Source organism: Aquarana catesbeiana, linkage group LG02 (genome assembly GCF_042186555.1).
Source record: "Aquarana catesbeiana isolate 2022-GZ linkage group LG02, ASM4218655v1, whole genome shotgun sequence".
Taxonomy (NCBI): Eukaryota; Metazoa; Chordata; class Amphibia; order Anura; family Ranidae; genus Aquarana; species Aquarana catesbeiana.
Genome location: NC_133325.1, coordinates 77,207,193 through 77,235,066, shown reverse-complemented (window position 1 = coordinate 77,235,066; position 27,874 = coordinate 77,207,193). Strand labels below are relative to the sequence as shown.

The following is a 27,874-nucleotide window of genomic DNA, read 5'->3' as shown; positions in this document are numbered from 1 at the left end:
ATTGTGCTATATAAATCCACAGTGCAAAGAGATACATGTATGTAAATCAAAAAGTCCAATACACCAAATCAGAAATAATAAAAAGTAAAAATCCAAAAAAGTATATCCAAACACCAAGTTCTTCCACTTCAGAAATGCTCCCATGGCTGTATCAGATCAGATGTTTAAAGAAAAGACACCTAGTGTTTCACATAGACATCAGCTTAACAGATCGCATGTGACTCATAGTATAAAAAAAGAGTCAGAAAGTACTTGTATATAATGGTAGGAGGACCACCACACTCCGGGCCTCTCTGTTTCTCCCCACTCAGGCTCTAGATCAGCGGTTCTAAACCTGGGGGTCGCGACCCCCTGGGGGATCGATTGCCATTTTGCCAGGGGGTTGCGAATGCTGCACGAAACCCGAAGATACTGTGTTATGCCGGAGTCTGTCCATCTGGGCCAGCGAGATGTCAATTCTGGGAGAGGAGAGACCACATGGAAGTGATGTTCCCTCAGCGCCATCTTGGTACTCTCGTCCGCAGTGAGGCTACACTTAGAAGATGGCAATCGGACATATTTTTACACCCACTGAAGTCCGCTTGCTGAGAACGAGTCTACCAAGATGGCGGCGACGAAACGTCTTTTCCGGTTAACACAGACGGCTTGCTGATTCTGACAGAACACCAGTGATTTGGTAAGTCAGAGATACTAATTAATAAAAGCATTTTTGTACATCAATTGCCGCCACTGTGTCATCAAACACTGCCACTGTGCCATCAAAAGCCACCACTGTGCCCATCAATTGCCACCACTGTGCCATCAAACGCAGCCACTGTGCCATCAAACGCAGCCACTGTGCCATCAAACGCCTCCACTATGCCCTCAAATGCCGCCACTGTGCCCATCAAACGCCACCACTGTGCCACCAAATGCAGCCACTGTACCCATCAATTGCCGCCACTGTGCCCATCAATTGTTGCCACTGTGCCATCAAATGCAGCCACTGTGCCCATCAATTGCCGCCACTGTGCCATCAAATGCAGCCACTGTGCCCATCAAATGCAGCCACTGTGCCCGTCAAACGCAGCCACTGTGCCCGTCAAACGCAGCCACTGTACCATATGAAATGCTCCCACTGTACCATCAAATGCTGCCCCTGTGCCATATCAATGCTCCCACTGTGCCCCGCCGCCCGCCCGCCGTCTGCCCGGCACCTACCCTGTCTCTCGGTGGGGCATTTTATTAATTTGTAACTTATATGTTTAAATAAATATTTTGCGCTTTATATTACAGAGTGTTTTTGTGATTAATCACTACGCTTTAAGATGTTAAATTTGTAGGAATGAAAATACATCCTGTATATCAGATATTTATATTTCGATTCATAACAGTCGCAAAATTACAGAAATGAAATGACCAACGAAAATAATTTTACTGTTAGGGGTCCCCACAACTTTGTAAATTTTATCAAGGGGTCACGCACTAGTAAGGTTGAGAACCACTGCTCTAGATACTCAAAGAAGAAAGAAAAAAAGAGCGCCATGCTCCGATAGTATAAATTCCTTAAGGAGTACTTTATTCCAAATTAAAACGCAATTACAGAAACACACAGCAATCGTCATCCAGGCAACTACACATCCCACAATGCCGTTTGCTTACGCGCATGCGTGGTGACATCATGACTTTTCAGTCATGCCCTACATGTTTTGTCAGACATGACATCATCGGGGACACATCTCTTTGCACTGTGGATTTATATAGCACAATTTTTGGTTTATAATATTCTTTATTTTAGTCCACAGGATTGTGTTTATATCATTTTGACACCGTGGAAGTTTTTATCTGTCTATTTATCATAAGCGCAGCATAGATTTTATATATGTATATTCAGATTCTAGTCTGAGCCCACTTGAACCAGCACACCTGGAAGCTGTCATCTGTAATGGGCCAATCATCTGTGATGGGTCATTCCCTGCAGCTGCAGGGGTGAGTACACGTGTGGCAGCAGGGTGGGGGATGCCCAGTACAGTGACAGCTTCCTGGTAGGTTTGTTCAGGTGGGTTAAGACTAGAATCCAAACACACCTGAGCTCATCCCTCCTCCAGTGCTTTGCAGGAGTGCATTGTCTGGATTCCTCGGCTTTCTTGGGATCCAGTGAGAAGAACCAGTGACATCACCCTAGTCTAGGTGGACCTGCCAAAATCCTGGGGGTAGGGGAAGTAATTTTTTTATTATTTTTATGTAGCTGTGCAAGTGAAAATCAAATGTGCAATATAAGCACATAATAAGTGTACATATATAAAATCTTATAAAATCTATGCTGCACTTATGTCAAAATGATATAAAACATAATGCTGTGAACCATAAAAACAATATTGTAAACAAAAAATTGTGCTATATAAATTCGCAGTGCAAAGAGATACATGTATATAAATCAAAAAGTCCAATACACCAAATCAGAAATAATAAAAAGTAAAAAATGCAAGTCACTAACCCATTTTCTGTTGAGCAAACAGAGGAGCTCAGAAACGTCAGGCCCCTTATGTAAACTTTGTCAGAAATTAAAAACCAAGCTCATAAAGGAAGCTACAGAGCTACACCTGTGAGACTCACTTTTTTCCTGGACGTATAAATATCCTTCCATTGTCCGCTGACTGGGCGCTCGGTAATCTTGGTCTGCAGCTTTCATCCTTTGCAATAGTCGATCCATTTCCTGCCGAGTGCTTTCAAAGTTATTCCTTGTCTGTAAAAGAGAAGTTTTACCTGGTGATTTCTAGGTCTCACACCATTACTACAAAAACAAATCATGTTGGCTGTGCACCAGATGATCTAGAGGTTGAAGACTTGCAATAAGACAAACTTATTTTTTGGCAAAGACAATTTTGGAATCTTTCTGTACTAAATGACCAACACACATTAAATGCAAGTATCCTTTGCATTATTAAAAATAAAGTGAATCCTGGTGTACTGGCATACAGTACTGTACATGTATGCATAGTTATAGTAATTTGAAGTGATGCCAGGGCCGTCTTTAATATTGATTGGATCTTGGGCAAAACTTTTCTAGGGGCCCCCCATGCAGTTTTGCTCTCCACCTGCTCTGAGACATACAATAAATAGCAGCTAGACTCAAAATCAGTTTACTGAATCAGATCAGGCAGCTATTGTGATTGGTTGCCAGAGGTTACAGTATCATTACTGCTCACTGACAGGTTGCTAGAGGTTACAGCACACATTACGACTCACTGATTAGTTGCTAGAGGTTACAGCACATGATTTCTGCTTGTTGATTGGTTGCTAGAGATTACTGTGTATATGCCCTCAGGGGGGCATAATATACATATCAATGCCGCCAGCCGTCGCTATTTACATATGAATGCTGCTGCTATTTACATATGAATGCCGGTAATTTACATGTAAACACAGGGTCTGCAGGCGAGTCATCTGTACCCAACAATAGGGCAGAGCTGGGCAGCATTAGTAGCAGCACTTCACACTGAGATATTGGTACACAGGACTAAAACCTCAAGGGATGAGGGAATTTAAACCAGGATAGTTGGCAAGTATGAGGCAGCTGCTTTGGGCCCCACAACAATGACAGGGCCCAGGGCAGCTGCCCCTTTTGCCCTGCCTTAAAAACGGCCCTGAGTGATGCTGTTGGAGAGATGTTTTTGATATGCTGATTCAATTGTTTCAAACTATTTCTCAGCACCAAATCACATTTGTAATATTTATATATAATATAAATGTAATATATATTTCACTTTTTGTTATTTATTCTACTGTCAATTCCTCATGTAAAGCCCTATACACACTATTAGATTTTCTGCAGATTTTTGACTTCAGATTTACCAAAACCATGTAGAGCAAGGGCCTGTCTGATTGCATACAAATTGAAACTCTTAAGGTTTGACCTCATATTATATGGTTTTGGTAAATCTGAAGACATAAATCTGCAGAAAATCTAACAGTGTGTATGGGGCTTAAGCAGAAAGAGAGTACAAGGTTTACTGAGAAGAGCTGCAAGACTATCTGCAGTTTTAGTTACAGTCAGCTGTCTTCTTTTTACTTCTTTATTTATCTGCATTGGTTGGCTATACAATTCAATATAATGATAGCACTCCCTACAAAAGCAGTCTACTTTCCATCTAATATAGAGGTCTGTAAACTTTCTAAATGTAGGGGCAGTTTACCATACTTCAGACTTTAGGGGGGCCTGATTGTGGCCAGTGGGGGTAGAAAAATAGGGATGCACCGATACAATTTCTTTTACAATTAATACGGGTACCCACACTTTTTTTTAGTAGCCGATGCCAATTACCGATACCTACCGCAACTGTTTTGTTTACACTTCATATGTCAGCAATGATACAAAGCATTGAAAAGTTATTTATACATTAAATAAATGTATTTTGTTTACATTTTACGTTTTTTTTCCATGTAAAACGTGTAAATATATGGTAAAGGTGTAAAATTTTAACGAACAAATAAAACAAAAAAGAAGTTTTAATTATTAAAAGTTTATAAAAAAAAATCAGCAGGAAAATAATAATTAAATGGAGGAGAACAAGAAGTTAATCAAGGCTGTTTAGAGTAAATTAAGGGTTAATAAGGGGTTAAACAGAGGAACTGATTTAATCTGCAGATTGAAGTTCATCCCTTTGATCTGTAGATTAGGAAACAAAAAGAAACAATGGGGGTTATTTACTAAAGGCAAATCACTTTGCACTACAAGTGCACTTGGAAGTGCAGTCATTGTAGATCTGAGGGGGACATGCAAGGAAAATAAAAAAAACAGCATTTTTGCTTGCACATGATTGGATGATAAAATCAGCAGAGCTTCCCCTCATTTCAAATCTTCCCCTCAGATCTACAGCGATTGCACTTACAAGTGCACTTGCTGTGCACTTGTAGTGCAAAGTGGATTTTCCTTTAGTAAATAAACCCCAGTGATTCTTGTTATCTTGGTGTTTCAGGGCTGAGCAATGTTGCTGATAAACATTGCCCGGCTGCTTTTTTTTTTAAGGCCTCTTTCACACGGGGCAGATCAGTCATGATCCGCCCCGTGAACATCCGCTTGCTCAGCGGGGATAGCTCCGCCGATCCCCGCTGAGCAGGAAGATGACAGGTGCATCGCTGCACACTGTGCAGCGACGGACCTGTCAGAGCGCCGCTCTCCCCTATGGGGGGATCGGATGATGACGGTCCGTAGTGTCCGTCGTCATCCGATCCGATCCGAAAACGGAGGAAAAAGTAGGTTTTTCCTCCGTTACACTTTTCGGATCGGAGCGGGTCGGATGTCAGCGGACATGTCACCGCTGACATCCGACGCTCCATAGGGATGACTGTATGTCCGTTTTTCATCCGAAAACGGATGGATGAAAAACGGACATACGGATCATCCGTGTGAAAGAGGCCTAAAGATCCAGTTGCCGGACTTCTTTAACACTTCAGCTGTCAACAGGAGATCCTCACTGACAACTAAATGAGTTGTTAGGGATGCGTTGGCCCCGCTCCGTAGCCTCCCTGGCGGTATGATTATGTCAGATTTTTGCATCTCAAAGCCTGTAATTCTTAGCAATAACACACTTAAATCTGTCCAAACAAGAGTCTAGTAGACATCCCGGGTATCATAAAGTTTGAAACACAAAATCATAAATTATAATATAATAAATAACTATAAATAATTATAAAAAATAATAATATAATAATAATAAAATGAATTTCCCCACAAATCACTATTGCTCAATTCTGCAAGTGTTCTAATTTACTATCGTTGTTTTTTAGCTGGTCTAAAACCACTTTTGACGTAAAGGGACACTTTTTGGTTGCCATGGACAATCTCAAGTTTCCAGGCAGAAAGAACAGTATATATATCATATAAAACTGGATGCAGGGCACTGGACAAAGCACTAGGGACAAAAGGGAGGTGAAATTATTTCATACAGTAATGTAATCTGTTATGTATTTTCAATTTTTTGAATTTGCCGCCAGGCTCCGCCCCTGTGCGTTGCGACGCTCGCAGGGAACGGAGCCCAGCACACAGGACATCGGGCAGAGGATGGAGCCCGTAGACACAGCGGGGGGGGACATCACAGGATCCTGGGGACAAGGTAAGTACACTTCACCAAGATACTGCAATGCAATACCGAGTGTGGCTCGGGGTTACCGCTAATGGTACTGAAATTTAACCCCCGAGCCACACTCGGGAAAACCGCCAGGGAGATCAACAACTGATAACTGCCAGCTTTTTTTTTTTTTTCTTACAGCTGTCAGTGGAGGAATCCCGATGACAGCTGAAAGAACCGAGGCTAAAGGTATCGGTTTCAGGTATTGGTGCATTTGCACGAGTACAGATACTCCTGCAAATGCTTAGTATCAGCACCGATACCGGTATCAGTGCAACCCTAGTAGAAAATATTCTGGATTTAGTGGGACTATACAATGCCTCAGGCGTTGTGGTCAATGGGAGTATCAAAATTTCATAGTGCCTGTGGTCAGTAGAAGGAATAGTGCCCCATCACTGATACCATGTTGGAGAAATAGTACCCCATCCTTGGTATCAGTGGCAGGAACTATGCCCCACTCCTGGTGTCAGTGGGAAGAATAGTGCACCAAGGGCCGGATTTAGGCTAGCAAAGGCTTGCATTTGACACAAGGGTAGTAGTTTGGGGACCGTTGATCTAAAACAAGGGTTCTTGTAGGGGAGAGGACCAAATGATGTGGTGTAGACTGGATTGCTAAATAATTAACAAATTCAAAACAGGACTCTGAATTGTTTAGCCTAAAATCAATATGGAAATCAAATTAATGTGTGAAATGACATGCAAACAACATTGTCAGTAACTGGACCTCAATTCCATGTTTTAGTGGAACAGAAACAATCACAAAAATCTCACTCATTGTAGCTAGCTTGTATATTTGTGATTTGCCATTTTTATATAAATATGATTCAATCTTTATGATTTTTTTTCAGCTTTTCACCACTATCCATATCTAAAGCCATACTAGTACCTAATAGGGCTGGTGTTGAAGATGGTTTTTACAGTTTAGCCAAGGGGGCATATTGGACAATCTGTCGGGGGGTCTATAATCATACAAAGGTAAAACATGACTGTTTTAATAGGATATTGATGTTTAATACTCAAAATAATAAATAATTGACATGGCTGGAAAAGGAAGGGGTGGACTCTGTATGAGTGATGGGTCACTTTTGTTGCATAAAGAGACCTATTCACTTTCCCCTGGATGATCAACTAGTAAGAAGAAACCTTAACTTACTGATACTCACCTTCCCTGTGTTTCCCCCACTTTATTTCTCCATCTTAGCCGGGAGTCTGAACCACTGAAAGCTTTGTGTTAGCTGGTGTTGAAGCTTAAGCAGGGTCAGCCTTTTCCTTCTCGTTCTCCTCGTATGATAATGTTTTAGGGCTAGTGATTGGCCTATCAGGCCCAAAACACTAAATCCTGGGAGGAGGTCATATGCTCCTCCATACCAGGAAGGGTCAGGTATTTACATAGTTACACAGTTACATAGTAGGTGAGGTTGAAAAAAGACACACATCCATCAAGTCCAACCTATGTGTGTGATTATATGTCAGTATTATATTGTATATCCCTGTATGTTTTGGTCGTTCAAGTGCTCTTGAAACTATCGATGCCCCCCGCTGAGACCACTGTCTGTGGAAGGGAATTCCACATCCTTGCTGCTCTTACAGTAAAGAACCCTCTACGTAGTTTGAGGTTAAACCTCTTCTCTTCTAAATTTAATGAGTGGCCACGAGTCTTGTTAAACTCACTTCTGCAAAAAAGTTTTATCCCTATTGTGGGGTCACCAGTATGGTATTTGTATACTGAAATCATATCTCCTCTCAAGCGTCTTTTCTCCAGAGAGAATAAGTTCAGTGCTCGCAACCTTTCCTCATAACTAATATCCTCCAGAACCTTTATTAGCTTTGTTGCCCTTCTTTGTACTCGCTCCATTTCCAGTACATCCTTCCTGAGGGCCGGTGCCCAGAACTGGACAGCATACTCTAGGTGCGGCTGGACCAGAGTCTTGTAGCGCGGGAGAATTATTGTTTTATCTCTGGAGTTGATCCCCTTTTTAATGCATGCCAATATTCTGTTTGCTTTGTTAGCAGCAGCTTGGCATTGCATGCCATTGCTGAGCCTATAATCTACTAGGACCCCCAGGTCCTTTTCCATCCTAGATTCCCCCAGAGGTTCTCCAGGTTTACCTAGGGCTTCAAAGGTTTAACCTGGGTTAAGACTCCTGACTATGGAGGATAGAAGCAATGGGAAGGTAAGTGCATTAATGGATCGTCTTAGAGGAGGACCTGTCACTTTGCCCTAAAAATTAGATAGCTGTCCAGGAAAAGGAACAATTGGATGGAAACAAGGCTTCCTCCCTCCTTCACCTCCAGCCTAACCCCTCCTTTTTGTCATAATGTTTATTATACAGTACACGGGTGCTTTCTCCTTACCTATTTTAATTATCATTTTCAAACCTACTTTTTAATTGGAGTCCTCCTTTAAAGAACAAATGGCTAACGTCAATATAAATTTCAAAGGTTCAATTATTCAGGAACTTACGTTTTGCAAATTGAATTGCAGCTGTTCTTTGTACGGTGTAAATTCTCTGGCCAGCTCGTATCCCTCATGATAGAAGGTAAAGAGACCCTGGAGGAACGCCAGAAGCTGCAAAGGTAAAAAATAAAAAGAAAAAGAACAGGCAATGAATACTCCAGACTGGATAAGGTAAACAGCAGAGCCTCAGATTTACTACAGATAAACAGCCACTTGCAATTAATGGTATATCATTCGTTTTAAAAGAAGTCGGCTTCAAGGTTCAATTAAGAAGGGGGAAAAAAGTTAAATATGACTTTGGCATGAAGATGAGTAGCCGGCAATTCGTTCCATAGGGAAAGTGTCCTTAAATCCATGATTTCGACTGCAAAGAAAAACGAATGTTATAATTCAACATTTCACCTCAGCAGCCATCCGCAAATAAATTATTTCAAGTGCTCACTGGTTAGATTACAAGATTTTGTTAAGCCTGTAATTGTGAACCATAAATATCGCTCGTCCTCAGCGGTGGAGGACATATTGGTTATCTGTGAGTTGTAAAAGCTGGCACGCTGGAAAACAACATGCATTTGTCAAGAGGAAGACAGAAAACAGAATACCCGGGGTGGATTTTATTCAGAAATTTGCATATCTAGAATTGTACAAGTTAACAGGAGCATTATTATATTGTATTATTTTATTGTATTATTATTACTGTACATTATTTTAAATGTTAAAGCATACATATACAATATATGTACATATATAAATACATGTTTAGATTAAATGTAATATACTGTATATTGTGTGTGTATATGTATATATATATATATATATATATATATATATATATATATACACCATATATAGTATCTAGATGTATAAGTAACACATATGTGCACAATGGCAGACAGGGTTATGACATTTGGGGCTTTGCACCCACATAGATGCCACATTGGGAGCGGCGGCTGTGTCCACGTAGTGGCTGCATCCCAATTGACAGCAATGGGACTGCTTGCAAGGGAATGCACAGAACACAGTGCATCCCCATGTGGGTAAACATGGCGCTCCCAGGGGGTCTGGATTCATATGCCCTATGTAAATGAGGCCTAATAATGTAGTGACTATTCTGACAGCTCTCCTGCTACCTCGCCTTAATTTAGACATATCATCATGACAGTAGGGAGGTCACCCAGGGGCCCCATTATCTGTAGTTATGCCCCCTGCTCTCAGCTTTTGCATCCTCAGGGTTTAGTGTTACATTTCAAAGATGTTTGAAAAATATAAGGAATCTCAGTGCTCTCAGCTATGACGATATGTCTAGCACACTGTGCATATCTCGATTCCTGCACTTCTCCGCTATGGCTGCCAAGTGCCACCCTCCCTGGTGCTCTTGAAATGTTAGGATTTCATAAATGTGGCAATGGCACATTCCTTGTCTTGCTATCTTTCACTACAATGCTGAGCAGTGCCTGGATACAGCACCTACCAGCTAGGGATCGATAATCAAATGGCCCATTCACCATGTACGGTCATCAGTGCCTTTATGAACAAGGCCTACAAGGAAAGGGGATAGGTACACATCAATGCAAGCACTCAAGTATATATTAATGCATGTTATTAAGTGTGTTAACATGCATGCACCACACCGCACCGTGTATGTGCACCACAATGTACTGCGTAAGGCTTCTTTCGCATGGGAGGCATCATTTACTGATTTATAAAAATAGGTGGTGCCTGTCAAACTTGGCATAAGCAAACTCGTCAAAGATTCACAGCAGTGGAATATGTATAATCATCTCTGGCTGCTATGTCCGCTTATAGGTAGGTGGTCAGACTGGCGGTAAAAATGCACATCAACTCGCTGTTTTTACTGCCCGCTGGCTGTCCATGTGAATGAGCCCCAAGCGTGTTGTGGTTTATTGTTATTAATTTTAGTGGCACCCTAATGCACATACACAGAGTAAATAATTGCAGTGTGTGATGGACTCACCGGGGACAGAGGCTTTTGAAGGGGACTGGATGCTGGCCTCTTGCCTACTGATTATGGGCCCTGGATTTTGGGGGAACGGTGCTCTTTGTGAGCTGTATGCCTGGGGACCCTTGAGGTGCTGTTACTTTGGATTCAGGTCCATGTCCCCCCAAGACACACAGAACCCTGTATATGCCATATTAGAAATAGTGACTGACTCATACTGTTGGGACACATACTGTTAAAAGATGCTGATGTCATCAACTCCAGCCACATGTCTGTCTGTTGTCTGCTATGATGTAAATAAGTATAGTATGGCTTCTAAGAGTCTTTCACCCATTGTTGTTTGTGCTAATTAACCCTGCAATTGTATGAAAGAGTTCTGTGTTGATATTTATGATAATGTGTATTGTATAGTCGGTGAGCTAGGAGACATCAAGGCTGCCCTAAAAGGTCATATCTCTGAGTCACCTGTCTGGTTAAAGGATTAGTTAATTAGCTCATGTTAATTAGGTTTCTGGTTACAGTTTGTTTATTGTCATCCTGGTGTATATATTTGTGTGAGATCTCAAATAAAGGAGGCTATTCCTGATGTACTCCAAGACTGGTGTTGTCTGGTTCTTGGGGGTTACTATAGCCAGATCCATTAGTCTCGTGTTCCAGGACTTAGATAGTGATATACTGACAGAAGCACTCAAGTGGAGTTTGGGACGTTCCATCACACAGTGCACTGTAAAAGAATGCACCTGCCCATCAACGCAGTGTAAATGAGGCAGGTGCTTTTTTTTTGGCCAGTTGAAACACATTAAAGCCCCATTAAAATGAATGGGCAATGCACTGAAATGTGTATGGATGCATTGAAAATGTGTACTTTGGTCTGATGGGGTAATAAAGAAATGCTTCAGTCCCATTATCATAGTTACCAACATTCTCCAAAAATGTATAGGGAAACATTTTTGTCTGTAGGCGGAGTATTATTTTAATTAGGGGGTGGGGGACTTCATTTGTAGGCGTGGTCCAGATGGAGTGGAAAAATGTGGTGAGCTGAAAATGGGCGTGGTTTAAACTATGCTAAATACAGGGCGTGGCTTAAAGAGAGTGTAGTAAAATAGAGTCTGAAATGAAAGAGGAATGGAGGGAGAAGGAAGAAAGGGCTGGAGAGAAAGAGTGAGAAAGCGAGAGAGAGAGAGAGAAAGGGGGGGGAGAGAGAGAGAGAGAGTGCCGACATGATACAGGAGATGGTCAGAGACTGTAGACCTGATACAAGAGATGGTCAGAGGCTGCAGACATGATGGTCAGAGGCTGCGGCTGCAGTGTCATATGAAGACCCGCCTCCTGGACCGGCTCCTATGATGGACGTCACAATGGTTCAATGCCAGGACGTGTGACATCCATCATAGGAGCCGGTCCAGGAGGCCGGACTTAGTGTGACACTGCGGCCGCGCCGGGTAAGCGGGAGATCCCCACTCTGTGAAAACTGGCGGCTTTCCTCTCTCCATGCACTGGCAAGGGTGCGCTGATGGGCACTGGCAAGGCTGCACTGATGGGCACTGGTGAGTCTGAGCTGATGGGCAATGATCAGGATGCATTGATGGGCACTGATGAGGCTGCATTGATGAGCACTGATGAGGCTGCATTGATGGGCACTGATGAGGCTGAGCTGATGGGCAATGATCAGGATGCATTGATGGGCACTGATGAGGCTGCATTGATGAGCACTGATGAGGCTGCATTGATGGGCACTGATGAGGCTGAGCTGATGGGCACTGATGAGGCTGTGCTGATGGGCACTGGTGAGTAACACACTCTTCAAATGTGCTTTAAAATGCATGGTTTTCCCTTTTATGAACAAGAAAATAATGATGTTATGCTGTTGGGCTGGTATAATAATGCTATGGGGCTGGTATGAAATCATTTCCAGGGCTGGTTTTTACTCCTAGTCCGGCCCTGACTGTAGAAATGGTACAGGAGATGTCAGAGACTGATACAAAATGATACAATACATGGTCAGAGACTGCGGACATACTACAGGAGACGTTCAGAGACTGTGGACATGGTACAGGAGATGGTCAGAGACTGCAGACACGATACAGGAGATGGGGTCAGAGATTGTGGACATGATAGAGATGTGTGTGTCCCTGAAAACCTGCTCCTAGCCCTCCCTCACAAAACAAAATAAAGAACAGAGACAAAAAGCTTGCCTATTGTGCGATTTCCCACAGACATTCAGCTGCAGAGAGAGCCCAAACTGCAGGGTACAAGCGTACCTCTGCTTGGAAGCTCACATGCTGCAGTTGAGCTCAGGTCAGGCTGCCATGTTCATCTTCACCTCTCTGAGGGTGGCCACGCCCCCTCTCTGAGTCCCAGCCAATCACTGAGAGGCAAGCGTCACCTGACCTCCCGCATGCTAATTCATTGGAGAGGAGGAGGCAGGGGGAGGATCTGAGAAATCTCTCTGTTTAACCCGTGTGTTACCCCGGCGCTGCGGTGCAGAGTCTAGGCTGGCTGCTGCCCGGGATATTTTTCGGGATTCTCCCAGGGACAAAAACTCCCCGGGACATCAGTCAGTTTCCCGTGAATGTCCTGGGAAATCTGTGAGTCTTGGCAACTAGGCATTTTCTTTGGCTCCCTCCCCCTCCATGTTGTTTCCTAATACGGCACATGTGCAGATGTGCCTATTATTATTACACAGGATTTATATAGAGCCAACAGTTTGCGCAGCGCTTTAGAACATAAGGGGACAGCCAGTACAGTTACAATACTATTCAATTCAGGAGGAATCAGAGGGCCCTGTTTGTTAAGGGCTCTGATTGGCCTACGGGTTCTGGCAGAGCCCTTGGCACAAATGACCATGTGCAGGAGATTTCTCGCATGGCAAGGTTTTTGAACTTCCATAACGGCCGTCTTTGCGAATATGCAGGGAAGCCGCTTGCGTGCAGACCTGCTGGAAACCCCCATGTGCGCAAATAGGCCACAGGGCTCAGTCAGGACCCAAAAACCCTACACACGCAGAATCTCAGAGAGGGGACAGAAATGTGGATATGCTACTTTGCAGCACAAAAAATCTTTTAAATAATAATAATAAAAAAAAATAGAATCAATATACAATTGTGAGGGGGGCAAAATTAAAGTTAGTTTAGGGCGATGGTCAACTTTAAGTATATACAGTAACTTAATACGCCTTCAGCAACAAAACAAAATATCACTAGATGGCAGCAGGTTATAGCATACAGAAATTCTAGCCTTTCCGAGATGGCATAAATGCACCAAAATCCATCAAATAAAACAAATGCTATTATCCCCTGCTATTTCCCAGCAGGAAAGATTATGAGGGAGTTTGTTTAACCTCTTACTAGAGCCCTCAACCTAGTTTATTAGCAGAATCTTCAAGTGGGGCTGTCTCCACAGGCTGTATCTCTGTGTCGTTCTACACTGTATTATAGATAGGGTATAAATTACCAACAAGAAATAATGGTAGAAAAGGGAAAACAGGGCAAGGCAACTACTGATTGAGCGTGAACTGGTTTTGTACATACATACAGACCTGGTCCTGCGGGTTTTTATTATATGTATAGGGTGATGAACTTCCACAGCACTGCAATACACAGCCTCAACACAACGTGATGATAGTTTAGGTTTGATATAAAACACATGGTGTATGATTAATCCTTAGACGCCTTCTGGATAACTGGCCAGCAGAGAGCTAGAGGAAAAAATTTCTTGAATTTCCATTTACTTCAGCCTTAATGACCAATCACCCGGCAAACTCAGGTCTCAAGTGTATTTGCCAGAACAATAATAAATGTACCAAACTCTTACCTGCTCCCTTTTGGTCTGTAATATACAGAATTAAAAGTGTTTTGTTATATCTCCTTGAAAAAAAATATATGTTAATCTTGTGTGCTCTAGCTAAGCTGACTATTATCAATTACATTGTTCTCAACTATTTCTGAGGGCTACAAAGCCGCATCCCTCTATGTTATGGAGCAGGGGTTTCCAAATGTTTTAAACAAAAGATCAATTTACAGTCCCTTAAGTCTGACATACATAGACCTAAATTTGTCCCGTTCAGCAGGGACTGGCCAAATTTCGATCCATACAACAAGCCTGTTGGAAAATGTTCTCTCTTTTTAGTGATGCCGGGGACGTCTCCCCAATGTCAGGATACAGCGGGAGGGATTCCCCCATCCACATCAGGTGTGTAGATGGGGGAATCTAGTCATTTTCTTTCATTCAAAACTCTGGTTGAATAAAAAAAAAGTATGACCATCCTAAAGCTGGGTACACACTGACCGAAAATAGACTTTTGGTCAGCGTGTACAGCTGTCTCACGAATGGAAGCCAGTTTAACAACCGGCTTTTGTCAAAGGGACAGCCAATGGCTGCAAGCGCTGATCAGTATATTCGGGGGGGGGGACAACTTTAGGAGGGCTGGAATGTGGCCAACGAGAAAAGAAAATACCCCAGCATCAGTGAGATTAGACGTCTTAGCTTTGGTGGTTAATGGGGGTAAAAAAATTAAAGCCTGTTATAAACAGGCTGAGGAATAGTGCCCCATCAATGATATTACTTGGAGGAAAAGTATCCCATAATTGGTATTAGTTGGTGGAATAGCGCCCCATTATTAGTTAGATGTCAGTGGGAGGAATAGTGCCCAATCCTTTATATCAGTGCGGGGAATACTGCAACATTGTTGGTGTCAGTGGAAGGAAAAATGCCCCATCACTGGTGTCAGTGGGAGGAATAGTTCCTTATTGTTGGTTTCAGTGGAAGGAATTGTGCCTCACTGTTGGTGTCAGTGGGAAGAATAGTGCCTCATATCAGTGGAATGAACATTACCCCAAGCGCCAGGTACAGACAGGCAAAGGGCCGCATCTGGCCCACAGGCCACAGTTTGGAGAGAACTGTTTGGGAGAATAAGAGAGAGGTGGGGTTTCCGTAGTCCCATTTTTTTCTGTTTTGATACAAATGGGTGAATGAGAATTGGGTTAGGGTTATAATGCAGCCTATGAACAAAGTAATTTATTCAGAATGAATGAAGGTCATGGTCATTGTGTGCCTGGACCACCAATGCCTAGTGAATGACTGTTCAGAGGCAGGGGGAGATGCAGACATTAACAATGTGTAGGCAGCAGTGCAGGCACAGAATGTTCTCATTCTTCAGTCATTCAAAGTGACCAAAGGCATACCTCCCAACATTCTGAGATGGGAATGAGGGACACCTACTAGCAAACATATGTAGGCATAGGACACGCCCCCTGCCACACCCCCATAAAGGTGACATAACGGGGAAAAAAAGGTTAATTAAATTCACGAGTGCTTTTTTTAAACCACTACTATTCCTTTATATTGGCTTTTAAAATTGACAAATGCAGAAATTTAATATTTGGATGAAAGGTTTAGCCCTGGGAAACACTTTTTGAAAGTTAAAAAGTGCACTTTATATACTATAACTATATAGATCAGACCAAAATGAGGGACAAATGATGGGGAACGAGGGACATTGCTCCAAATCAGGGACAGTCCCTCGAAATCAGGGACAGTTGGGAGCTATGCAAAGGTTAAGGTCATTCTGCACGACCACCGCTGCTTATACAATGTTTACTTTTCCATCTTCCCCTGGCCCTGAACAAGTAAACATTTGCACAGATATTTACATGTATACTTTATAAAATACAGTTAAAATCGTGGATTTCAGAAACAAATTTTTCTTTTTTTGGTATACACAGCTTAACACTACAGGGAATACTGATCACAACGCAGCTGTGTGAAATGGTCATATAGCATATAATACTACAGCAATCTGTACAAAACTGTATGGGTCTGAATGTAGTGTTTTATATATCCATGTGTAAGAGGCCATAGGGTGACCACATTCTGTACCTGTATCACTGCACAGACATGGTCCACTGTTGTGACCGTCAGGAAACCCGCCCTGAGAAACGCATTAGAGAGAGAGTATCACCGCTTCAGGTGGGGCAGATCAAAGTAAAAGGCATCTCCTTCAGTCTAGAAGTCCAGGTTCTGGCAATGCTGTAGCAGTTAGACATCAAAGAAATCCTGGACAGCCGCACTCAAAAAATATTTGCCTTTATTCAATAAAGTGTCATCCAAAATACAGGTCACGGCAAAGTGGAACAAAGCTTACGCGTTTCGCACTACACAGAGTGCTTAGTCATAGCTCTGAGAAACGCATTACTGTCAGTGCCGGTTCACACAGGGGCGACTTGTCAGGTGACTTCTATCTGCCTGACAAGTCGCGCTCCGTTCTGCACTATGGAACCGTTCTAATAGGAGCGACTCAAGTTACTCCGACTTAGAAAAAGGTTCCTGTACTACTTTGGGATGACTTCAGGGCGACCTGCATTGACTTCTATACAGAAGTCATTTTACAAGCTGCCGCTGAAGTCGTGTGCAGATCGCCTTGCATAGTCGTGCTGTAAGTTGGGTTGCCCCTGTGTGAACCGGCAATAATACAAGTAGACAGGAAGTTCCCTGCAAAGAGGCAGCCAGGTACCAGCATAGGGATATGCAACAAAGGAAAGAAGAAGGTCAAAACAGCATTTTATGGGAAAAAAGAATGTCAATTGTTTATGATATAAAATGCTTTAGCAAGCTAAATGTCATTCAGTTAGGGTTTAAATCTACTATAAAGTAGTTAGACATGACTTCATAATTTTCCAGTTGTGCGTTAATCATTACTGCAGGCTACTTGTGTAGCTTACAAATATGGAACCATTTGTTCCATCCGTTTATCTGCCAATTACAGCACCAAAAAGGAGCTGCGAAAAATCACCTAGACAGCTCTAGCTATCCTAAAGTCACCAGGACCACAATTTATATCAGTTTATACTGTGCGGAGGTGATGTTTGGCTCTGTGTTATGGTTATTTCTTGCGGCTGTTGTGTGAAGACCTACAGTCATCAAAAAATAAATGCACCCCATGGAAATTGTTGACTTTTTCATTACATTTGAGTAGGAAAACTTTAGATCTCTTTTGAATAGGTGCCTACAGATGAAAATGAGAAAACACAAGAAAAAATTGCATTTTCACTGATTTATTAAAAAAAAATATTAATAGATGTAATGGTGTATTGCAGAAAAAGTAAGTACAACCTTGGCCTCAGAGGCTGGCATTGTCTCCTTTAGCATAAATGCCTTCTTGTACAGTGAGGGAAAAAAGTATTTGATCCCCTGCTGATCTAAGGGATGATGAACGGGGCCATGTACCATCAAATCTTGGGTGAGAACCTCCTTCCCTCAGCCAGGGCAATAAAAATGGGTCGCGGATGGGTATTCCAGCATGACAATGACCCAAAACACCTGACCAAGGCAAAAAAGGAGTGGCTCAAGAAGAAGCACATTAAGGTCCTGGAGTGGCCTAGCCAGTCTCCAGACCTTAATCCCATAGAAAATATGTGGAGGGAGCTGAAGGTTCAAGTTACCAAACGTCAGCCTCGAAACCTTAATGATTTGGAGAGGATCTGCAAAGAGGAGTGGGACAAAATCCCTCCTGAGATGTGTGCAAACCTGGTGGCCAACTACAAGAAACGTCTGACCTCTGTGATTACCAACAAGAGTTTTGCCACCAAGTACCAAGTCATGTTTTGCGAAGTGGTCAAGTAATTATTTCACTCATTAAAATGCAAATCAATTTATAACTTTTTTGAAATGTCTTTTTCTGGATTTTTTTGTTGTCATTCTGTCTCTCACTGTTAAAATAAACCTGCCATTAAAATTATAGACTGATTGTTTCTTTGTCAGTGGGCAAACGGACAAAATCAGCAGAGGATCAAATACTTTTTCCCTCACCGTATGCATTTTAAATCAAATCTGGACTTTGACTATAATGCCCTGTACACACGGTCGGATTTTCTGACGGAAAATGTGTGATAGGACCCTGTTGCCGGAAATTCCGACCGTGTGTGGGCTCCATCACACATTTTCCATCGGAATTTCCGACATACAAAGTTTGAGAGCAGGCTATAAAATTTTCCGACAACAAAATCCGTTGTCGGAAATTCCGATTGTGTGTACACAAATCCGACGCACAAAGTGCCACGCATGCTCAGAATAAATTAAGAGACGAAAGCTATTGGCTACTGCCCCGTTATAGTCCCGACGTACGTGTTTTACGTCACCGCGTTTAGAACGATCGGATTTTCCGACAACTTTGTGTGACCGTGTGTATGCAAGACAAGTTTGAGCCAACATCCGTCGGAAAAAACCCATGGATTTTGTTGTCGGAATGTCCGATCAGTGTCCGACCGTGTGTACAGGGCATAACAGTTCTTTCCTTGGTGGTGTTGCTGTTGTGCTTTTTATTATTATTATCATTAAATTTCTATTTATTATTATTATTATTATTATTATATATTATTTTATTTCTATTTATAACTATTATTATATGTTATTTTATTTATTTCTTTATTTATTTTTTCAATCTCTTTATTAAATTTATTTTTTATCTTGTAAAAAAATCATGACAAAAAAAATAACTCAAAATAAACTTCTCGCTACTACTTCATATGATGCAAACAACAATTTCCCACCCTTCCCCCCTCCTCTCTGGACATAGTTCATATCTCTCGTGTCCCAGGATTTGAAGAAAAGTGGAGTGATTGGGTCAAGTTTAAGTACACAATAAGTTTTGCTGAAAAGATGGGAGTTATATGAAGGGAGAGGAAATGAGAAGGGGTATAGTTTGGGACACGAGAGATATTTTTTATTTTTTATATATATATATATATATATATATATATATATATATATATATATATTTATATTTTTAATTATTATTATTGTTGTTTTTTTATTTATTATTTCATTATTCTGCTGAAAGATCCATTTCAGGTTCAATGTCAACTTTTGGACTGATGGTCCCACATTCCCATTAAGCACATTTTAATATGATTTATAGTTGACTGTAAGCTGCCCAGGTCGTGAAGCAGCAAAGCATACGCAAACATTTTCACCACCATGCTTCACAGTTCTTCTCTTGAAATGCCATCCTTGATTTGTGGCCAACATGTCTATGTTTACTGCGATCAAACAACTCTTTTTATTAGATATGTTCTCATGACATTGTTCCCATTATTTCAGAATCCCTGGTCCTTGTCTAGACTGAAACAGTAGTTTTGCTCTAATGTTCTTTTTTGAACAGCAAAGGTTTTTTTTCTCAACACACTTCTCTTTACTTCATCCATCCCTTCATATATCCCTATATCCCTTCCCACCAGTGTTAATTTTGACGTCAATTTTCAATTTCGTTTCAGTCATAGTCTTTTGACTAAAATGTCATTTTAGTTTTAGTCATATTTTAGTCAACTAAAATAGTGTTAACTTAGTCGATGAAAATATTTTAGTAGAAAAAATCAACACTGCTTCCCACCCCGTTGCTTTATACGTTGGTGCAATCTCTTTCCGATGGTAGATGCACGCACTTTGATGCCAACAGATGCAAGAGTTAGCTGAACACCCCACAATGACATTTTGGGATACTTGGAGACCCCTTTTAGCATCAAACAGCCAGCTCTTTTATCTGTAGGCACTGTTTCAAACAAGATCTAATGTTTGCCTTTTCAAATATGTTGAAAAAGTCAGTTTCCACGGGATGTGCTTACTTTTTCACATGGCTGTAATTCCATTAGGAAGACTAAAACATCTGTAACCACAGGCCTCTACTGTTAAGATGCATAAAGGAATTTAAAAGAGAGAACATAACTCAAGCTCCTAAAGGCCTGAATAGTAGACTGCTGGCCAAAAACAAACAATCCACACAAAGATTTATTTGGATAGTCAGTGCCTCCAGCAATGTATTTGTTACATAACATACAAGTAAGGCCAGTAACACGATGCTGCAGGCATAATTGGAAAAAACTCAAAGTTTAGAACCTACCAAAAAAACGCAACCTTTCCAATCACTTGCTGGGCAAAAGTGCTGAACAGTACAAACAAACTAACGTGAAAAAAAAATAAATGACTAAAGATAAACTAAAACAAGATAAAGAAGGGAGGCCATGGGTAACTGTTATGCCCTGTACACACGATCGGATTTTCCAACGGGAAATGTTGGATGTGAGCTTGTTGTCGGAAAGTCCGACCGTGTGTATGCTCCATCGGACATTTGCTGTTGGGCTTTCCGCCAACAAATGTTTGATAGCAGGTTCTCAAATTTTCCCCCAACAAAACTTATGCCCTGTACACACAATAGGATTTTCCGATGGAAAATGTGTGATAGGACCTTGTTGTCGGAAATTCTGACCGTGTATAGGCTCCATCACACATTTTCCATAGGAATTTGAGATCTGGTTCTCAAATTTTCCGACAACAAAATCCGTTGTCGGAAATTCCGATCGTGTGTACACAAATCCGATGCACAAAGTGCCACGCATGCTCGGAATCAAGCAGAAGAGCAGCACTGGCTATTGAACTTCCTTTTTCTCGGCTCGTCGTACGTCTTGTACGTCACCGCGTTCTTGACTTTCGGAATTGTTGGCCAACATTTGTGTGACCGTGTGTATGCAAGACAAGTTTGAGCCAACATCCTTCAAAAATCCACGGTTTTGTTGGCAGAAAGTCGCTGTAAGAACAGCGATCTGTCATCTCCCCTGCATAGTTCCATCCCCCCTTCAGTTAGAACACACAATAGGACACACTTAACCCCCTCACTGCCATCTAGTGGTTAACCCCTTCCTGTATGCGGCATTAACCACTTGCCGACCACCCAACTATGTACTGCGGCAGAATGGTATGGCTGAGCGAAACAACGTTATGTAACGTCGCTTCGCCCCGTGGCCACTAGGGGGTGCGTGCGTGCCGCTGTACGCGCGCGCCCCCCTGCTCGCCCACGGAGCTGATGCGAGTGCCCGGCGGTCGTGATCACCGCCGGGCTCCCGCGATCGCTCAGGGCACACGGAGAACCAGGATCTGTGTGTGTAAACACACAGTTTCCAGTTCTCTGAGGGGAGAACAGACAGATCGTCTGTTCATACAGAGTATTAACAGCGATCTGTCATCTCCCTTGCACAGTCCCCTCTCCCCTTCAGTTAGAACACACAATAGGACACACTTAACCCCTTCACTGCCCCCTAGTGGTTAACCCCTTCACTGCCAGTGACATTTTTACAGTAATCAGTGCAATCTAATAGCTCTGATCGCTGTAAAAAAATGCCAATGGTCCTAAAAATGTGTCAAAATTGTCCGACGTGTCCGCCATAATGTCACAGTCCCGATAAAAATCGCAGATCGCCGCCATTACCAGTATAAAAAAAAATGAATAACAAAAATGCCATAAAACTATCCCCTATTTTGTAGATGCTATAACTTTTGCGCAAACCAATCAATATACGCTTATTGAGATTTTTTTTACCAAAAATATGTAGAGGAATAGGTATCGGCCTAAAAAAATAATTTTTTTTATATATTTTTGGGGGATATTTATTATAGCAAAAAAAAAAAAAAAGGATGTCAATTTTGTTTGGGAGCAACGTCGCACGACCGCGCAATTGTCAGTTAAAGCGGCGCGTTAAAATCTTAGTGGTTAAGCTAGTCATATGCAACTTTAATTTCAGCCGATTTCTGCAGAATCTGCTGGCTCAAGCTGTGGGTGGCCCTGTTGGCACCACCAAGCTTTATAAAAGTCATTTTAAATATTGGCTTAGCTGGGTGGGAAATTATTGACTGCATCCTAAGAAATGTAGTCACTGTTTAGGTATGCGTGCAGTCGCAGGTTTTCCACCTGTCTGTTTAGCGTGGATGGGGGAATTGACTGATTTCTCTCAATCAGCCCACAGGGCTGAATGAGAGTAATATACATGTGTATGGCTAGCCTAAATTTGTATCTCTGGTAAAAAAAACTGGTCCAGACTACCTGATGTACAGCTATCGGGTCTCATTTAGAGAGAGGTGGTGATGTCATGGTCTCCACCTCATCCAATCAGAGAAAGCTTTGCAGTCATTGAGAAGGCAGGGTGTGGTCTCCTGTGTTCGCAATGCAGCAGGGCAGCCACTTGGCATGGGATGCGGACGCTAGTAGAGATCACTATAGTAGCAGTGTCTACTACAGTGATTTCTAGCTTCCACCTGCATCCCACAGGTATGGTGCATACATACTTCCACCGGTCCAAGCTGGTCCAATGTAACAATGCAAAAAGGGCCATACCTAAACTTCAGCTTTATCATAATGTGTGCTGAAAACAGAAAACTATTTTGACTTTTATGTAGAGGTTACTTGTAAGGTTATTTTATTTAGGGTATTCTTTTGCTGTTTTTTTTTTCTTTTCTTTTTTTCATTTTTCTTTTGCTCTGCTTTTTTTATGTTTGTGTTCTGCTTTTTTTTTCTTTTAATTTCTGTTTCAGAATAGTCAATTTTTCGGCACAAGAACAGGTCCAGGATAGTTAAAAGGGACTTCCATGACCCTAAGGAGCCATTTAAACCCACTGGGTTCTTAAAAACCTCAAATCACCCCAAATTTCACTATAATCTCCAGATTTTAGCAGAAATTTTGGGAAATGCAAACGCTCAATTTTTCACATCTCTTTTAGCTAGAAGCCGATGTTCATTATCACTTGCTACAACTTGCTAATATGCATGTCGAAAATGATGTTAGCCAAATTGAAAGTGATACTAAACACACACTGTTTAATTTACATTGTCCGTTCTATTCCTGTATGTGAATGATGGCAATGTAATTATTTTAATTAAAAAAAACAAAACAAAACATCTAAGTACATTTTTATATATACAGCTGTCACATGACCCAGCTCTCTCCCAGCCTGTCTGCAGGGAAACAGTGGTAGGAAGAGCTTTTAGTCCTCCGTTGCTGGTCACATATTCAAAATTAAAAAAACAAACAAAAAAAAAAACAGCTTTTGCAATACAGAGTAAAAATAAATACAGGCAGTCCCTGGGTTACAAGAAAGATTCATACAAGGTTTTCTGTAGGTTTGTTAAGTTGAATTTGTATGTAAGTTGGAACAGGTACATTTTTTAAGTGTAACTCCAACCAAAAAAACTATTTTTACATTTGTTTTAATAGCATAGGGAATTAACACCCCTATAATGTTTATTTTGCTTTCTGTGCCCCTGTTCAGAAGATTTCACCTCACTTTCTGTCCCTGTGACACAAATGTTGGCCAACAATTACGAACATAGTGACGTACAAGACTTGATTCTGAGCATGCGTAGACTTTTGTGCGATGGACTTTTTGAAAATTTGAGAACCTGCTAGCCAACATTTGTTGGCAGAAAGTCCTCCAACATTATCTTTGTGTATCTTTGACAACAAACATGCAAATGACCTGTTTTAAGGCAACATCCAATCATGTGTACGCTCCATCGGACAAACCTTTTCGGTTTTCATCGGACAAATGTTGGCTGTGCAAACAGACAAACTTTCCTGCAACAAAAGTCCTACGTCGGCTAGTCTGATCGTGTGTACACAAATCCATCAGACTTTAGTAAAAAGTACAAACACACATGCTTAGAACCAATGCAAAAGATCAGACAACAATACAGAAGTTGTCCAAAGCGTGGCGGTAGTGAGCTGAAAAACCATGTGATTTGGTGAAAGTTGGCTAAAAAAGTCCTGCCGTGTGTATGTTTAATTAGTTCACGGCCGACGCCCTTTGTACAAAAATCCACGGGAAAGTTTCTACAAAGTCCTATCGTGTGTATGGGCCTTAAGACTTTATTCCGAGCATTCGTGGACTTTTGTGCGATGGACTTTTTGAAAATTTGAGAACCTGATAGCCAACATTTGTTGGCGGAAAGTCCGCCAACAAATGTTCGATGGAGAATACACACGGTCAGACTTTCTCGCCAACAAGCTCACATCCAACATTGGTTGTCGGAAAATCCGATTGTGTGTACGCGGCATTAGGCTTCATGTACACTGCTGCTGGTAAACGGACGTTTAGGAGCAGTCGGGTATTTTTTTCAGCTACCCTTGAACTCTCCTCTATGTTATCTTATCAGTACATGTATACAGGGTCATTTATTGGCGTTTCTAGGCAGTTGAGATTAGAGGCGTTTTTTGGAACCCCAAAAAATGCGTTCAGAAGCTTTGTTTAAAGGCATTTCAAGCGCCAAACGCGGCTAAATGCAGCTAAACGTGGCTACCCGCGTTTAGGTACGTTTTCATCTAGAAGCGTTTTTAAAGAGAAACATTTTATTTATTACTTTTCAGCCTGGAAAATGCTAAAAACACACCAAAAACTCAATTACCACTGCCTGCAAGCTTGATATACCATGTGATATTCCCCTCATCAGCCAATTATGCTGTACAATACACGACTTGCATTACTTGATGCTGAAGTTTAGAGTCACCAACAGACGTTCCTCTGGTGGCACGCTTTTCCTCATGTTGGTGTCCATGCGAACTAGACGGGGTTTAACTTTTTCCAAGAGAACCTCAAAGGTGTCAATTGACATGCGTGTAAAATTTTAAACAATTCTCTGGGTAATTAATCAGCTGAACATACATCTTAGAAAAGTATCCTGTGGACATACGTTGAGCCATCCATGGATGTGTCCAGTAGCGACGAACTCTGGTCCTCTTATGCAATTTTTTACATCTTTGGAGCCTCAGCAAAAGCAACATCAGGAGCATTTCCTCACACATTTCCTCACACATTTCCTCACACATTTCCTCACACATGCTCATCATGGGATCTTTATTAACAAACCAACCAAAAAATAACAGCTAGCTACAAGCACACTGCTTTCTCAGCTGCTACTCACACTGTTCTCTCACAGAATGGCTGAAATAGTTAATAAATACTTGTTTTTAGTGCTTTCTAATCATTTGGGAGGGTCTCCTGAGGTTATCTTTAGTAAACGCTTCTGAACTCAAACGTGGCGAAATGCTGCTAAACGCGGCTTGTAAACGCTGCTAAACATACTTAAACGTGGATTACTTGCTGTGATGTTCCAGCGTTCAGGAGAAGTTGAGAAACGTCCCGTGTACATAAAGCCGCTTCATGTACACTGCTGCTGGTAAACGGATGTTTAGGAGCAGTTGGGCGTTTTTTTTTCAGCTACCTCTGAACTCATCCAATGTTATCTTATCAGTACATGTACACAGGGTCGTTTATAGTCATTTCTAGGCAGTTGAGTTTTGAAGAATTTTTTGGAACGTAAAAAAATGTGTTCAGGACGGATGTTCAAAGGCGTTTGAAACACCAAACGCTTGTAAACATGTGTAAACGCAGTAACTCATGTTTAGCCGCATTTCGTTCATAGGCGGTTTTAATTTTTTGACTATTAAAAAAAAAAAAAAAAAAAACACTTCCAAGCGCAAACGCGGCATCTAAACGCGGCTAAACGCAGCAAAACTGTCGTTTTTAAACGTCGGTTACTATCTGTCAAGTTAAATCGTTCAGTTGAGATTGTAAAAGGTCCCGTGTACATTAAGCCTTACCGGAGTGAATTTCCTTTCACTTCCTGTTGTCTCCCTCCGTTTGTAAGTAGGAGTCATATGTAAATCGGATGTTTGTAACTAGGGGACCGTCTGTGATTAATATCAATAAACTGTTTTCTATCAACGTATTTCTGCCAGCCACAGGCTGTGTCACACCCTTCCAGCCTGTGTCTTAGAATAGTAGGGAGGTAAAGCCAGCGTTAATCTACATGTAATATCCCCCCCCCCATTGTGTTTAGCTGGTTAGTGGGCATGGAGCAGGAGGGAGGGAGTGGGCTGCCATTTTCCACTGTGTATACTCCCACATGTGTGACTATAGTCACATGGGCTGCTCAGATGTGATAGGGAGGAAATGCTCAGCATAGAAACTCTCTGAAAACTGAGCATGTGCAGAGTTGCCACCACAGCTGAAAAATCCCGAGCTGGATTGGGGACATTGACAGAAGGTGGAGATAGAGAGCAGTAGGATCAACCAGGTTTTTTGCACAATACAGAAAACTAATCTCATAGTGACAGAGTGAGTATGAACAGCATGTGATACACCATTTATTGATCGTTTTTTTTTATAATGTGGGTTTAGTGACACTTTAACCGCTTGCCAACCAGCTCACGCCGATATACGTCGGCAGAAGGGCACGTACAGGCAGATTAGCATACCTGTACGTTGCCCTTTAAGAAGCAGTTTGCGGGCCCGCGCCAGCCGCGATCTCCGTGAGTGTGATCGCAGGTTCCGCGGACCCGATGTCTGCGGGGATACCCGTGATCGTCTCACAGAGAGGAAGAACAGGGAAATTCTTCTGTAATCGGGAACGGTGATCAGTGTCATGTCACACGTAGCCCCCTCCTCACAATTTCAATCACTTTCTAGGACACACTTAACCCCTTCACTGCCCCCTAGTGGTTAACCCCTTCACTGGCAGTCACATTTACACAGTAACCAATGCATTTTTAATTGCACTGATCGCTGTATAAATGTGAATGGTCCCAAAATCGCTCCAAAAGTGTCTGATCTGTCCGCCATAATGTCGCAGTCACGATAAAAATCGCTAATCACCGCCATTACTAGTAAAAAAAAAATTATTAATTAAAATGCCATAAAACTATCCCCTATTTTGTAGATGCCATAACTGACGGGCACTGATGAGGTGGCACTGATGGACACTGATGAGTTGGCACTGATAATGTGGCACTGATGGGCACTGATGAGGATGCACTGATATGTAGAATTGATGGGCACTGATATGTGGCAATGATAAGCAGCACTGATGGGCACCAATAGGCGGCACTGATATGCAGCACTGATGGGCACTGACTGGTGGCACTGATGAGCACTGACAGGCAGCTGTGATGGGCACTGACAGGCGGCACTGATTGGCAGATAGGCGGTAATAATTGGCACTGACAGGTGGCACTGATGGGCAGCACTGATGTTGAGGTACTGACAGCTTTTACTGCTGGGCACTGAGATGGGCACTGGCGGGCACTGTGGTGGGGACTGATTAACACTGATATGGGCACTGATTGGCACTTTGATGGGCACTGTGAGCTGTGTTTTAATTGGAGCACTGGCTGACAGCTGAGGGGGCACATCTGAGGTGTTGTGGCACATCTGAGGGGGCTGTACTGATAATCAATGTGCTGATTATCAATACAGACCCCCCTTCTGACAGGGAGAGCCGCCGATCGGCTCCGATCGGCTCTCCCTGTCAGCGCGAACCAAGGAATGCCATTTACCGGCACTTCCTGGTTCTCGCAATGATCAGCTGTGATTGGTCACAGCTGATCACGTGGTAAGAAGCCTCTGACAGAGGCTTCTTATCACGATCGGAGATGCGGGGTGTCAGACTGACACGCCGCACTTGCTGCGATGAGTGCCCCCGTGGGAGGACGTCATATGACGCCCAGTCAGGATAACAGAACCACTTCCCGGACG

At 42.2% G+C, this 27,874-nt stretch overlaps 1 protein-coding gene across 2 annotated transcripts in view; it reads right to left on the bottom strand.

Annotated features, from left to right (window-relative positions):
• The window catches only part of ARHGAP42 (Rho GTPase activating protein 42), a 525,190-nt gene that overhangs the window by 121,872 nt on the left and 375,444 nt on the right, over window positions 1–27,874 (bottom strand). For both annotated transcript variants that reach the window (XM_073613052.1, XM_073613053.1), the window contains 2 exons: window positions 8,575–8,679; window positions 2,596–2,725 (listed from right to left, as the gene is read on the bottom strand). In XM_073613052.1, the coding sequence (XP_073469153.1) occupies window positions 2,596–2,725; window positions 8,575–8,679 (235 nt within the window). The remainder of the gene's footprint in view (window positions 1–2,595; window positions 2,726–8,574; window positions 8,680–27,874) is intronic.